The following is a 16,322-nucleotide window of genomic DNA, read 5'->3' on the forward strand; positions in this document are numbered from 1 at the left end:
AATTTCCTTTTTTCTGATGAACACAAAATAAAATATTTTGATAAATGATGGTAAGCACACAGCTGGTTGTAACCATTGACTTCCAAAGTAGTAAAAACAAATATAATGGAAGTCAATGGGTAGGGGTGCGCGGGGCAAAAACTAACGCGGGGTTAGTTGTAACACGGACTGTTTACATTGTTGCACAAGGTTGAGCGTTTTGTTTTTCCGGTATTTGCCAAAAGACGATCACCCGCAAATTATTGTAAATGTGTAATGTTTTTCCAGAGAGTAATTAATGAACGAGTGTTTTGGTGGCATTAAGTAAATTTTTCCTCATATATTTTTTTCGGTTTCTAAGTTGGGTGTGTAAGATACCAAATCCAATGCTATGTTATATTAATCAGTGTCTTGTTGACTAAAACACAGCATCATTTTGAAATATGTCTGCAGGTCTTAGCAACTTTTTTGGTCTAGAAGCCTAATTTTGGTCTTGTTTTAAAAGAAGACACATTAATGTTTTTTACGGAAGTGTCTGGAGATGAAAATATAATTTTTTATAGCAGTTTACATTTATTTGTATTAAATAAAAAATGCAATATAGTATTATTTTTAATACATAAAATTATCAAAAAACTGAGGATTTGTTGGTTTTCTGTGAGGTTTGATGCATACTCTTGTCACAAATGAATAAATTACAGTTACTGCATTATTTTTACTGCTAAAAGGTTTTGAAATATGAAAACTACATTCTCAGACCTTTCCAACAATATTTGTCATGATAGATTAACATTTACATGAAAAATATTGAAGTAAACAGCGCCAGTTAACGGGTTACAACATGAGGATGAGAAAATGACAGGATTTTCATTTTTGGGTGAACTATATCCCTTTAAGGTAAAAGTAAGTCTGATTTCATTTAGTTTTTAACTTTTGCAATCAGCTTCAGTTAATGAAAACTGTAGAGTTAATTAATGTAATAACTGAATTGAAAATTAAAGAAACTTACTGCAACTATCATGATGGCATTATCCAAGAAGCCGAACCCGACGAATGGTATGGCATTATGGAGCAGCACTGAAATATCAAAACAAAGCAGAGTGTTTAAAAGACATTAGAACACAATCTTAAAGACAAACATACAAATTACTTTCTCCGAATTAAAATCAAACTGAATGCATTGAAGTGCAGAATGCTGTGTTTATGCAGAGTGATCCTCTAACATCAGTGAAATAACTTCAGGCTTTTTATAAGTGTGTTCAGTATTACTGGGTTGTAAAATACTAAAACAGCAATAAAGCAATGAGAAGCCATTACATACAGCCATTTTAGTAAATATAAGATGTAGGCAAAACGAAAACAGTTACATTTTTAATGATGAACAAAATAAACGTCTGCCAAATAATGTTCATTAGTCTGTTTATGACTTCCAGCTATGTACTGTAGCAACTTGCAAAATTAATACAGTACTGTATGTGTATTTACAGATGTGCATTTATCAGCTACTCTTTGCCTTTAAAAGAAGTGCCTTTAAAGATGTATTGCAATTAGTGTCAAGGCTACTCTAAAAACAGAGAGGCATATAAAACATACACGCTACAAAATGCTGTGTCATTTTCAACCCAGTGTTGGGTCAGAAAGGGACAAAATTAGCCCAGAAAATGTTAATATCCAAACTTTGGGTTTAAACAACCAAGCATTTGGGGTTGAAACAAACCAGATTATATTACAACCCAACAGGCTGCGTTCGTCCTTTTTCGACCCAACGCTGGGTTAAAAAAAATGCAGTATTTTTTTGTGTCAGTAAAATTACTAGTATAATTTACACGTAAAATTATACTTGGTTAGAGAATTTTACATTTGTGCATTTGGCAGATATTTTTATACAAACAACTTAGTACTGTGCATTACATCTATACATTTCTATCAGTATTCGCTGGGATCAAACCCATGACCTTTAAAATGCTAACATATGAATTGAGCTACAGGATTACTTTTCCTCTTCATTTAATAGAACACAATACATTGACTTTTCTCCTAATGGCATTCAGGAAGTTACTAATACCACACAAATATTGCCCACATCCTTCTATCAACAGACTTCAGATCTGTGGTGTGGTTGAGTTCAGTATAGTACTGCAATATTTTCATGATATATTTTAGAGGTGTAACGATTCACACTGCTCCCGGTTCGGTTCGTATCGCAGGTTTATTGTGATGGTTTCGGTGCGGTTCGGCCCTGGCAATGCTCTGAAAAACATTACTGACAAATCAACAGAACGCTCTTTTATTTAGTAACACACATATTTTTGTGATTTAAAAACATCTGAGCTTTCCCATTAACATTTCAAAATCTGTTTTCACCAGATGAGCAGATTAAAACACTGCTTTATGTTTTAGGCATGTTTGTAATACAGAGCTATCCATTTTACAATCCAAAATGTAAACTGCTGTCACCTTAAGTAACTTCCAGTTGCCATGGATGTCGAAATGTTAGGTCCTGTGCGTTTGTCAGTTCATTCTGAGTTTTCAATTTAATTCAATTCAATTTTATTTATATAGCGCTTTTCACAATTTGGTAATTGTATCAAAGCAGCTTTACATTAATAGAAGCAGTGAAAAGCACAGAAAATCGACAGATAGCACAACATCATACACAATAGCACAAGCAGCTAAATTTGCTGTGGCTATAAATCAACATTAAAGCGAATGTATTACCAATGTAACGTATAGAAGTTAAACCCAAGAAGGCTGCCTCCCCGGGTTGAAAACCCCCCTAGGAGAAAAAAACCCGGATTTTTTAGCCGGGGAAGTAAAAAAAGTCCTAGGAGGGAAAAACCCTAGGGATATATATATATATACATACATTGAAACGGATATGGAGATTAAGCGGAGATTAAGCAGGTTCTGCCGGTGGTCATTGGTCAGGCATCAGCTGGGCATCACGTTGAAGAACAGCCAGTAGATCAGAGGTGTGCCGACTTTCACATTTACCGGAACTGGATCTGTTTGTCTCATTGTCCTCGGGATCGAGGACGAGACAGGGAAACTCATGCGAGTTTCATCATAGATGTACAGTACTGTGCAAAAGTCTTAGGCCATCATGCCAGAATTAGATTTGTTGTTTTTGCAATGTTATATTGATCATATATAATTGTTTCTCAGTCTCTTCAATAGAATACAACCAGATAAATACAGGAAATGTGTATGTAGTATTTAAAACTGTATAAAAATTTACTAAAAAGTGTCAATTATTTAGGGTAAACTCCCCTTCTAATTTTAAAGAAATTAGTCTTTTTACTTCATTCCGCTCAAAAACGCTCAAGATGTGTTTAATGCCAAGAGAGGTCACACTAAACACTGACAATGCCTAAAGATGACATTCAGTCCTGAAAATTGTTCTGTATTTTCTGTATCTTAATAAAATCAATTGAAAAATAAATATGGATGGACATTAAAACTTCTAAAACAACAAGTCTGGTGGTGGTGTATAACTGCTCAGGGCTCAACGCAAATATTTTTTATACTGGCCTGGTTAGCGGCAAGCCTTTTAGACACCATGCACGTTATGTGCTGTCAGCTTTTCTCATGAGCTTCAAGGTTTTGTTTACAGTAGTTGCTTGTACCAACAACAACAAAAAAGGCTTCCGACTTGTCTGCTTTACCTGAAAACAGGCAGCAAACTGTGCAATACATTTGCATCATTTCTTTCGTCATGTTTTACGCAAGTAAATGTCTGCTTTCAATATGTTAAAAATGTTTTGTCTCCTTGCTCTACCAGCTGACGTAACGCGCAACACATGCAATAGTGTCCACAGAAACCAATGAGGTAGAAGAAACCTCATGACATTGCTGAGAAGTTAACGTTCGCAATGCTATGTGTCTCAATAATAACATTGTATAAGAATACATAAAGTCAAAAAATATTTTTAGTGACGGAGGGTGAAGACAATACTGTTTACTGGCCCGAGCGTCTCTCACATTGCTTAGAAATGAGCACAAATGGACAGCTGTAATTGAGGCTTTTGCCGATAATGTAGTAGTTTCACCCGTAATTGTAATCCTGATTTGTTTTCCGATTAATTGTGCAGCTCTAATATACAAATCATATATAAACATACATTATATGAAATTGATACATTAGCCCAGAATCATCTTTTAACAACTTGCATGTTTTTGAAACTCAATTTGACCAAAATCAAAACTCAGAACATAGTTAAGGAAAATAACTGGAACCAGTCTAGTGCAAATAAAGTTAAAGGACAAGTTGGGTATTTTACACTTAAAGCCCTGTTTTCAGATTGTTTATGATGAAATAGAACGGTTTTGACTGAAATTTCGACATATGCGGCTGCCCCGACAGTTTTAGGGTGTTTGTGTTTCACCTCCCACCTCTACAATGGGTGTATAGGTGCACAGGAACAATCCTTCCTAAAATGCATTAAACTTTCGTTTACAAAGACGTGAAACTCACCGAGTGGTCAGGGCTGTTAACTGATATGCTCACACAAAAATTGCTGCAAAAGATGCTTTCCAAGGTGTTTTTTCTTTCCGAGGTAAACTTGTGGACCTATTTTTCCAAACGCCTCACACCCGTATATTCTTCCGCTGAGAGCTTAACTAATATGCACTCCAGCCCAGTTGGTGGCGATAATCCGCCTTTGTCAATTGCAAGAATACAAACAAGGTTCCCGGAGAGGAGTAATACCGTACCTCACAGCACATCTAATACAAGTCAATGGAGTTGGCAAAAACTACGATAAAACCTGTTGGAAAGTATCTTTTGCAGCGATTTTTGTGTGAGCATATCAGTGAACACCCCTGACCACTCGCTGAGTTTCACGTCTTTGTAAATGAGAGTTTAATGTATTTTAGGAAGGATTGTTCCAGTGCACCTATACACCCACCGTAGAGGTGGGAGGCGACACAACAAACACCCAAAAACTCCCAGGGCAGCCGCACATGTCCAAACCCCAGTCAAAACCGCTCTATTTCACCACAAACAATCCGAAAACAGGGCTTTAAGTGCAAAATGCCGAACTTGTCCTTTAAACAAATAAGTAAAAGATTTTAATACACATCCATCACAATTTTTAAATAACGGCTGTTTACAATAAACATACTGTAGGTGTTCCTGTAGCTTAGATATTAGAGCATTAGTTCGCGGCACGAAGTTCATGGGTTCGATCCAAGAGAACGGAAATACTGAGAGAAATTTGTAGCTTTTAGCACTGCACATGTTCTTCAAATTGATGCTACAGAAAACCCATTTTGGTTGCCCAAAAAAGGTTCTTGGAAAAAACATTTCCTTCATACCTTTTTATAATCAAAGGGGCAGTGTACACCAAAGCATTTAAACACGGCTAAAAATGGCATGCGGACAACGACTGTGGGTGGCGCTTTGGTTGCTACTATGATACTTCTGCTTTGTTTATCAGTCGTTAAACGATGTGTTGGTTGTTGTGATATTTGTACCGGCCCTACTTCACTATGATTGGACGGCCAAGTGAGAAGTGACATTGACAAGCTAAGCGTTTCACATAACGTTGAAATTTGCACTCTGGGTGCTCACTGCAAAAAAAGCCAGCTGTTGGGGTTTTTTAAAAAACGTGGCCCTTCCATAGGAAACAATTGAAAACATACGCTGGCCACCGGTGTGAACACCTTAGTGTACACGCCCCTTAAAGTACCTTTAATGAAACAGAAACGTTCTCTAGATGTTTAAGTTATTTATGGAGACATTCAGCTAAAAATGGTTAATCTATGGCAGTGTTTCCCAACCCTGGTCCTCGGGCACCCCCTCCCAGAAAGTTTTAGATGTCTCCTTATTTAACACACCTGATTTAACTCATCAGCTTGTACACATGTTTACCATTTTAGAAGGAGGCTGATGAGTCGAATCAGGTGTTTTAAATAAGGAGACATCTAAAACTTTCTGGGAGGGGGTGCCTGAGGACCAGGATTGGGAAACACTGATCTATGGCATCATGAAGCACCTTTAGTTTTAAAAGTAGAAGCTGCTTTGAATAAAAGCATCTAACAAATGCATAAATGAAAACATAAAATTCAAATATTATTGTATAACCCAGATTTTTATGTAATAGTAATGTGAATATCATATAACCAGGTCCCTGCTGATGCCATCTTCAGTCTGGATCTATTTTCAGCCCATAATAGGCAGACTTTTGGAGTCTGATTTTGCTTCACTTATCATAATGTCATGATGGTGCTGAGGTGAACGACGAGGTGGTCTCTAAGAAACAGCCAAGTAACCGAGTAACAGTTTTTTCATTCTTCCCATCAGAGACAGACACAACGTTGCATAGCAGCGTTATGATGACGTGTAAGGTAAAATATGCAGAGGTGTGTGAGGTGATGAATCACTGTATAAGTAATTCTGCTCTTTTATTCTGTGCACTCAGATCTTCTTAAGATTTATCCTCATTGAAAAAAAGGACTGAAAGACTGAAGCCTGTCAGTGAGGAGCAATTTTATAAAAAGTGTCTTTGTGATGCATAGGTGTGCATATGCTGACACACATATAATAACTTACCATATCTTAGCTGTGCAGATGTCGGCGGTGAAACCTCTAGTTGCTCTGTAAGAAAAGATAAAGTGCGTGTCAGCAATAAGAAATGAAAGGACGTCATTTTTTTTGATAAGGAGTGGAGGTAGGACCTCACACTTATTCCTGGACATGACAGCAGGGAATATGAATTAGTTTGCTATGACTTCAGCAAGATCTACATAATGACATGCACACCACATGAGTCCAAACAAAACAGAGCTGAGCATCAATGATGTGGCCTGAATTTCGAACCAGGAATCAATGTCACAAAGTTATAAAACCTTTTAAAGAATAGGGCCACCAAACATTAAATATCTGTCGTTTTCTCACCCCAGTGACTTATGTGACCTTCTTCTGTGAAATACAAATGAAGATGTTACCCAAAGTGTCCAAACTGTTTTTCTATACAAGCATATAGTGACCAGGTGTCAAACTCTTCTATATAAAAATCACTGCTCTTAAATCTTTGCATATTCAAATTTGCATCACGCTAGGTTTGACAGCAGTGTTGTCCCTTGAAAGTCAGCAGAACAAAAAATTGAATATGCAAAAGCATGATCAAGATTCAGCACTATGGAACATGGGACAATTTTAATAAATACAAACTTCAATTTAGGTTCTGCTCCAAGCACAAAGCTATTGGGTGATTCTCACGAAACCATTGAAACACCACGGCACTAATGATTTTAGCTTTAAAATGTGTAATATAGTAACATTAAAAAGCATCAGAATTAACACAATACTGTGTTCTACCTTGCACAATGTGTGATTTCAACATAAGAATTTATAATTGTAAATTTTATCTCATTTTCTGCTGAAATTCTCATTACCGCAATGTGTCCGGCTGTGTTTGAACATGCGTTATGTTGTAATTTAATCAAATTAACACAAAAATATTAAGAAAAAAAATAAATGGATGTTTTGCTAGACTACTTAAGATGACAGAAAAAATATTTACTGAATATTCATGTATAATAATAATGAAGAAAAATTAGGAAAGTGATGTGTCCATGCCTGATGTTCTCATCCTCCGCAACACTTTTTGAGAACAATTTAAGCACACATACAGAATTTTAATAAAGTTTGATTTTAAGTGACCAAGCACATGGACCAGTTACTTCAAGATGGCTACAAGGTAAGATAATTTTTTCACAGTTAATTTGAAATATTGCCTTGTCAGAATGCTTACACAACATTTTGATTATCATTACCGCAACAGATGCTTATTAAATGTTCATTTAATTAATAGAAGCATAATACTTTGATTTTAAATGCATGTGCAGAATCTCCAAATTATGTTCTTTCAGGTTTGTCATTTTGAAAATATGTCAGTGTTGATGTTTTCTGACTGTTGCGGTAATGAGATTTTTTAGGACTAATTTTTTTAATTATGTTACAAAAAGTGTTAAATGATAAGTAAAAGTTTTTAAATTAATGTTCCCATTTACTCCAGACTTTGTTTTTCAATGTCTGGTGGGAAAAAAAGTAAATTTAAGCAATTTTTACATTTTCATGCTTGACATTTTTAAAACCAAGTTTTTGTGAGAATCACCCTATTGCATGGCTTCAAAAAACTTGAATTATAGCGTACACGTTGTTTTGATAGACAACTTTAATGGTGCTGCTTTTAGTAAAGTTTGACATCAATTTTGTTTTTTGGAAGAAATAAAGTCATAGAAGTTTGAAACATGATGACAGAAATATTTTATCTTTGCCTGAACTATTCCTACACTGTAAAACCTAACAGTGTAAGTCACTAAACGAAATTTATTGTTTTTTAAAAAGTTATTTTCCCTTAATAAAAATGTGATATGAACTCAAAAACTGCAAATGATTAACCATAACTTAAACTGAATAAGTACTACATTAAAAATGAACTTAAACTGAATAAGTACTGAATGACTGAATCACACATTCTCCCTCACACACATCTGAACTAAATAATGCGCTTTAATTTTGACACGCACCCCTCCCCCACATCTCACACAGAGTTTCACAGAGCAGCAGCAGCCGGGAGACAGCTAACAGGTAAGCATTGCAAACTCTTTCAACTTTTTTAAAGCATCTTTACACTTTAAAAACATGTTGTTTGTCGTGACTCTTCATTGTAATACTGTCTCGGTTAAGGAAATTTGTGTAATGTTACCACGAGAGACACAGCAATATTTCCTCAGATTACTTCCTCTTTAAAGCATCTTTACACTTTAAAAACATGTTGTTTGTCGTGACTCTTCATTGTAATATTGTCTCGGTTACAGTAATTTGTGTAATGTTGGACATACGACGAGACACAGCATTATTGCCTCAGACTCCTTCCTCTTTAAAGCATCTTTAAACTTTAAAAACATGTTGTTTGTCGTTACTCTTCATTTTAATACTGACTCGGTTACAGTAATTTGTGTAATGTTGGACATACGACGAGACACAGCATTATTGCCTCAGACTCCTTCCTCTTTAAAGCATCTTTAAACTTTAAAAACATGTTGTTTGTCGTTACTCTTCATTTTAATACTGACTCGGTTACAGTAATTTGTGTAATGTTGGACATACGACGAGACACAGCAATATTGCCTCAGACTCATTTTTATCAGCAGATTATTGTGCATTGAGTACACCACAGTTCTGTAACGTTAAGTGGAAAATTACTTCATATATGATGTGTTTTCTCTCTCAGTAAGGACTAACGTTAACTGTCTGTCTGTCTGTCTGTTTGTTCTCAACCAAACAATTATTCAAGACCTTTTAAAGGTTTAATAGGAATGCACCGAATATTTGGCCACTGAAAATTTTCAGCCAAAAATTACCCAAAAGAGCTTTTTCCGTTTTTGGCCTAAAGACTTTCATCACCGAAACAATACGGCCGAAATTTTGTGATGACGCAAACTGCAAACTGCGACCTGCATGTGCTTGTCTGAAGCAACATGTCTGCATTGTGGATGTATTTCCGTTAGGGGTGGGCAATAAACCGGTATGATAGTAATTACCGGTATTGTGTCACGCCATGATATGGATTTAGCAAAACCGTTGATACCGGCGTTACATATTTTAAATTCTATTTTTGCACTTATCAGGGTTCCCGCGGGGTGTTACAAAAAAACTAACCTTCAGAAAGTTATATCTATGGCTTTAAAACGCCCAGATCTTCATCCTAGGACTTAAATTTAACTTTATGAATGTTATTTTTTTAAGACCCCGCGGGAGTTTACCCAAGTCTTAAAAGTCATACCTCCGTTCCCGAGATGCGCTGTCAGAAACACAAAACGAAAGGCTCCGATCGCACTTCAATCCATTTTTAATCATAATTTTTTTTAAGAGGATGCACATAATAGTGCACGCAAATCCTGCCAAAGACTATATTTCAGGTGTTGTGATCTGTATACAGCGAGTTTGGCGAGAAACAAGCCCGTGGCTTACCTAAGCATTACCAGGTTCTGAAACATAACAGGACCCAGAAGCGAACAAAATCAACACTGCTTTATTGAAAATCAACTTAAACAGTCGGACTGTCGAGTCCCAAGGCACCAACAGCGCGTCAACAGTGTTATATACATTTGGGAGGCTTTTTTACCTCACTGCTTCAAAGTCGTTTAACGGTGTTACTCCCTTTTCACTCAGATCTGCTCTCTCTCTACTGCGCCCTGCACGCGCTCTCCAGGTAAGCGATTGGAGGACGGAAAGCAAGAAATTACCGTAATAAACCATAATTTGGCAAAAAGTGCAATTTATCTTCTTTTAGGAACCCTTCCTTTTTTGATAGCGCAAATGGTTGAGGAGTTACGGTTAAATGAATAGCGCTTTCAGAGTGCTTTAGCGGATAACGTAAGCAACGTACCAAACACATTAAAAACAGCCTTTAATGGTAAATGACGTTTTCTTAATGCAGATTTATTAATTGGCTATTAAACAATACATAGTGCATATTTACGCATAAAAACGTATGAGTGGAGTGTGTTTGGCAATGTGAATCTGCTGGTTAATTAAATGAAATTAAATACAATAAATACATTTATTAATATAACTAACTTGTATTAATAAACTGCATTTATTAATACGTTCAGGGATTAATAATAATTTGAAGTGAGATGGCATCTCCCATCAGATGTTCATATTAACAACAAAAAGAAAATCTTGTTCTTTGTATATTTATAAATCAAACAGACACAAGATATACACAGCACACAGCTTTAAAGTTGTTGGACGTAGCGTAAAACATTGTAATAAGGCACATAGCCTACCAGCAAATGACCATATACTAATTTCCATATTTTCATACTTCCCATATTAGTGACAATATGCATAAGAAGATGAGTCCACTCATCCACACAATTGCGCTTTTAAAGGAAAAAATGGGAAAAGATAAAAAATCATGTCTATGTCCAATCCCTTACTTATTAGTAACATAAGGTTAAAAATAAAAATTTTGTCCGTAATTTAACTAAGGTTTACTACAGTGTGACTCCAAGTTTTATCTCATATGGCAACATACCGTAATACCGTTATACCGGCTGAAGAGTGAAAAATACCTTGATATGAATTTTTGCTCATACCGCCCACCCCTAATTTCCGTATACCTGTGTCTCAATTCGTTTCCTAGCTCCTGAGGTCGTGAATCAGTATGGATCGGCTCGCATGCGATTCACGGATTAATACGCAAATTTATTTAGGAAAAGTTGATCATTTGCACATGTTTTAAAGGCTTGCAAATGTTAACAATCAAGTGATTTTAAACAATTTAACTGCAAAAAGGTGCTAAAGTGAGCAGCTTTCTGTACGCACATACCTATGGCACAGACGCATGCGGTTAAATATGTCCAGTCCAGCTCCAGTCAGACGTGATCATCCCTATGCACTTCAAAGATTAGAACTCTTGATGTGTAAACTTTAGAGAAAGTTGCCCTACTGTGTCTCAAAATGTAATCCATTAAAATAAATTTGGCGAATAGAGGAATGAAAAACAACGTAATGTTTTTATGTGAAGCGACTGTATGTGTGTGAGCACGCGTTTAAGTGCACTCAGTAGTGGATACATTTTAAAAAGCAAGCGAACATAACATCTTTCTGTTCCTGACAGGGCACATACAAACAAAATGATCTCCACAGTATTCTTTTTCTAATGAAAACATTTGTTTATGTCTTAAGTGTATATAGATTAGAGTCAGAAACCAGTCCATGCTTATTTGGTCTTAAAGAGACAGTAACCTCAATTAACCTACTTAAGTTTGTTTCATTGATGTGAATCAAACAACACAAGACAAAGAGAAAATCACTGCTGTAGCTCTAAAAAATTATAATCATATTTAATTTATACAATAAAGACAGTATTATGATTCATTTAATTCAATTTCTGTACCCAATGCTAATTTCAGACCTTCCTTATTGTGCAACTTTGTTATTTTCTATAAATGTTTGCAATTTCTTTATTTGTTATTAGACTTTCCCACCCCTTTTTTGCTAAGGCCTAAAAAAAAATTTTTGTTTGGTTCCGGTTTCCGACCGACCCTGCCAATTTATGTGCGACCCAAATTTATTTTATGAGCTTGGGGAAGAAATAATACACATTAAATAAATACACAAAAAAAAAAAAATTTGAGGCGAACTATAATTTACCTTTTAGTACAGCACCGTTTTTGTAAAGCACGCGTCCTCCAGCAACAAACAAAGCAGCTACACAGTCGTTAACACAATAGTTCACAGATCGTTGTCGCCACTTACAAAGGCACTGGTAAAGTGGTAATTTTTGGTGTGCATTCGAGATGCTGTTTCGTGCACAGCAACGTGATCTTTTGCCCCGCCGAAAGTTGTAAATTACAGACAAAAAAAAGACGAGCTGAACAACGATATGCAAGTGGGCTTTTCTCTTCCAGAGAGCACAAACCAAGGCTCATTTTTGCTGGCAGTAAGTGAATTATAATATTTGAATTTATGGTATTATGACCAGGGCTTGACATTAACACCGCCAAACGCGGGTAAGATTTCGGCCGTAAGGCGGGTCTGTTTTCTTAAAAGTTATGCGAAATGATAAACAATACGCAATGCGACACTGGGAAACTACAACTTCCATGAGCATTCTGCACCCAGAGCAACGCACAGAGATCTGTTGAGAGACGCGCACGCGATCAGCGGGGCGTTGCGGACCAAAGCGTCACCTTCCAGAGAGCGCGCGAGAGCTGATGGATTTGCGAATGCACAAGAGGACGCAGTCTGAGCGCATACACACTTCGGGAAAGATAACACAATTGCATGGAAGTGATTGATTAGATATAAATTGCGTGCAAACTCTCAGGCCAAGAGCGAAGAGAAATTCAGCGTACCTGAATGCACACGAAATCAAAAGAAACCCGCCATCGAGAGGTTCGCGCATCATTTTAATGTAACAATAATGCCCTCCCGACATTTGTCATTAAAAGTCTTAAATCACTTTTATCAGAAACCATGTAGATTATAAAATACATCTGCATGACAGTAAAATTAATGTACATATCTTGACAGTATTTACTGCTGTTGTTAATAAATATTTAAAGTGGTTATCGATGGGTTTTGTGTTTATCTTTTCAGTTTAGAATTAGTGTTTCTTCTACACCCCTGTTCTACTTTTAATATATTCATTCAAAGTTATTCTATTTATGCCTTACTTACTAGCATGTTTTTCATGCATCTTATATGATCTATACTGATATACCAGCTATATACCAGCTAAATGTTGTCTTAATTCGGGTAGTCAGACTGCATTTGAAATTCAGTCTGCATCTAATTTAGCAAGTAAATTTGCTCGAATTAAAGTAATTTTAGGATGCCAAAGTCAAATTTAATCATATACAATTTAACTTTGGCTAGTACCTTTGAAAAACAACTAGCCACTTTGGCTGGTGAGCAAAAAAGTTAATGTCAAGCCCTGATTATGCTACAAAGAGTTCCACTTTTATACTTTAGCCACAGGCTCACGTAAGATATTTTTCATATCATACAGACAGATTCAACACCGGCCTCCACATATTGCGTTTCGTTATTTTTTTTTTTACTTTAAAACACGCAGTGTATTCGTTCAGCTGCATTTACTGCTCTCTCTCTCTCTCTCTCTCTCTCTCTCTCTCTCTCTCTCTCACACACACACACACACACACACAATTAAAAAGAGATAATCCGTGGAGATCCGTGGCTCTGCGCTGCGTGAGACAAACACGCAATATAGCCAAAGTCACCTCAAATATATCCGCTATTCAATTTAAATATTTAACAATTTCCTACCTATCCCTTGCTGCCATTGTAAAAAAAATAAAAAATAAAATAAAATAAATTCCCTACCGACCCATGACCTAAACTGACAACCAACCGGAACCAAACTTTTTTTTTTTATGCCTAATCGAAAAATAATCCGATCCGTGCCTCAAAAACTGTAATGTGATCCGAAACATGAGTTTTGTGATCCGTCATACTCCTAGTAAAGTTAGTACACAGTGATTTAATGTATTTCATTATTTGCTTTACAGGCTTGCAGAGGTGATATGATGAAGACTTAAACATCCTTGACACAACTGAAGGCACAACTTAAAGAGATAGTTCAATGAAAATTATGTCATCATTTACTCATCCTCGTGTTGTTTTAAACCTGTATGTGTTAGTTTTTTTATTAACACAAGAGAAGATATGTTGAGGAATGATGGTAAACCCACAACAGATAGTGACCATTGACTTCCATAGTAGGAATAAAAAAATGATGGAATTTAATAGGTAACATCAACTGTGTTCTAATTATCATTTTTCAAAATATTTTCTTCATCATTTATCAAAATACTTCCAATTTTGTTTCCTACTATGGAAGTCAATGGTATAGTATTTCATTATTTGCTTTACAGGCTTGCAGAGGTGATATGATGAAGACTTAAACATCCTTGACACAACTGAAGGCACAACTTAAAGAGATAGTTCAATGAAAATTCTGTCATCATTTACTCATCCTCGTGTTGCCATAAATGCAATAGTACTAATAATTGGTGTAGTTTCTTTCGGTGTTTCGGTTTTTGCCAAGAATTTTCATTTCGGTGCATCCCTACATTTTAAAATATAGATATTTTTCTTACAATATCACATTGAATATCCGCAAAAGACCTTCATTAACCCCTTGGAGCCATGGATTACTTCTGTGAAGGATGAATGCACATTTGCAAAAAAAATTTCCTGCTCCCGGTTTTCTACCATTATAAAGCGTGAAAGAGCAAGGACGTTTACTAAAATAACCCCAAATGTGTTCGATTGAAAGATGATGGACATGTGTATCTCAGATTGCTTGAGGCTGAGTACATCGTGGGTGTAATTCGATTTTTGGCTGCAGTATTCTTTTAAATCTAAAATGACAAGTGTGTATTTTTAGGTACTGAAACTGGTCACCATTTCCTTTGGGTTTTCCACTATTCTTGGACACTTTAATCAGTCGCCCAGTTAAATACACCTGCTGTGTGAATGACATTTAGCCTCTCAATTAAATTGAACTCTTGAAATCAGTCTACATAATAAATGATATAGCAGCATGTCGCATTATAGGACACTGCTAACTGCTTGAGATGGTCACATTTAGCACAATCTCTTCCCTTGCATGTGTGTAATCTCACAGCTGTGTTCCCACCCAGCCACTATTAAACATCTCATAGAGAATGTTAAGAGCCAAGCACTGTGATTAAAGGGAATTTTAATGACCTCCCTACTGCACGAATATAAGGACTATAATACATTATTGATCAGTCAAAGCGAAGAGCTGAATCTGGATGATTCTGGACTGTGCAGGCATCTTTCTGCCCTTCCGGGTGTGTTTGGGTAAATGCATCAGCAGCTCATTTAGTGCTTTGAAGAGATATGGCGATCCTGTAATGTGTTTAAAGCAGCTGAGAGGTCTCCTGTGTTTCTGTTCTTGGGCTGGACTGTCATAGCACAGTCACAGCACAAAGCTGCGTTTGAAGTACACTAAGATTTTCAACAGAGCAGAGATTATGCATGAATAAACACAAAGGATGGAGACCTATTTGATGCATCTTTTACTGCATGATGCAGACTGGGTCACATTTGTCCTGCACATGATGCATTACTGACATGATTGGCATCTTAAATCATCCAGCTCTTGCGATTCGGGTCAGCAAGTACATCCTAATAAACACTCCCACCGACCACATGGGATTGGGTATAAACCACATTTATATGAGCAACCATATCGCAACAACCACCTTAGCATTGTAGTAGCTGATTCTGCATCAGCAAAACCCATTTACTGTTCTGGTGGATTCAAAATCATCAATAAGTCATTTAGGCTTGCATTCGAATCTAAAATTTGAAATATAAATATAGATAACTCGTATCATCATTAGTTTCTCTGTAAATTACCAAATGGTATCAGGAATACATCATCTAAAGGCCGACACTAACACAGAAATGATTGGATTGTAATGCATTCTGTATGATAAATGCACGTCTCAAATCTGACAGAACCTCTCAACTACCAAATATAAAAGAGGTAGGAAAAGGTCCCAGACCAAATAATCAACCAATGAGATGGCTGGAAATGTGACACATCATTCTCCTGAGTCATCAAAGCGTGTACGCTATTCATCTCTCTGATCACACGACACACAGAAGCGGTGGTGTGTGGAAAAGCATCTGTTGAGTCCTCTTGTTTGATGTCGTCAACAAGGCAGCTGGATGCTTTTGAATAATGTAGGAAGAAAATTATTACCGTAAAATAAAGAGAGCTGTATAACAAGCTGATGATGATGAAATTACTTGACTTTCA

General features: G+C 36.4%; 1 protein-coding gene across 2 annotated transcripts in view; it reads right to left on the reverse strand.

The window, feature by feature from the left end:
- Nucleotides 1-16,322, reverse strand: part of tmem65 (transmembrane protein 65) — a 77,081-nt gene that overhangs the window by 35,622 nt on the left and 25,137 nt on the right. For both annotated transcript variants that reach the window (XM_055209553.2, XM_055209554.2), the window contains 2 exons: nucleotides 6,533-6,577; nucleotides 989-1,056 (listed from right to left, as the gene is read on the reverse strand). In XM_055209553.2, coding sequence (XP_055065528.1) covers nucleotides 989-1,056; nucleotides 6,533-6,577 — 113 coding nt within the window. The remainder of the gene's footprint in view (nucleotides 1-988; nucleotides 1,057-6,532; nucleotides 6,578-16,322) is intronic.

The sequence above is a fragment of the Misgurnus anguillicaudatus genome, chromosome 10 (genome assembly GCF_027580225.2).
Source record: "Misgurnus anguillicaudatus chromosome 10, ASM2758022v2, whole genome shotgun sequence".
Lineage (NCBI taxonomy): Eukaryota > Metazoa > Chordata > Actinopteri > Cypriniformes > Cobitidae > Misgurnus > Misgurnus anguillicaudatus.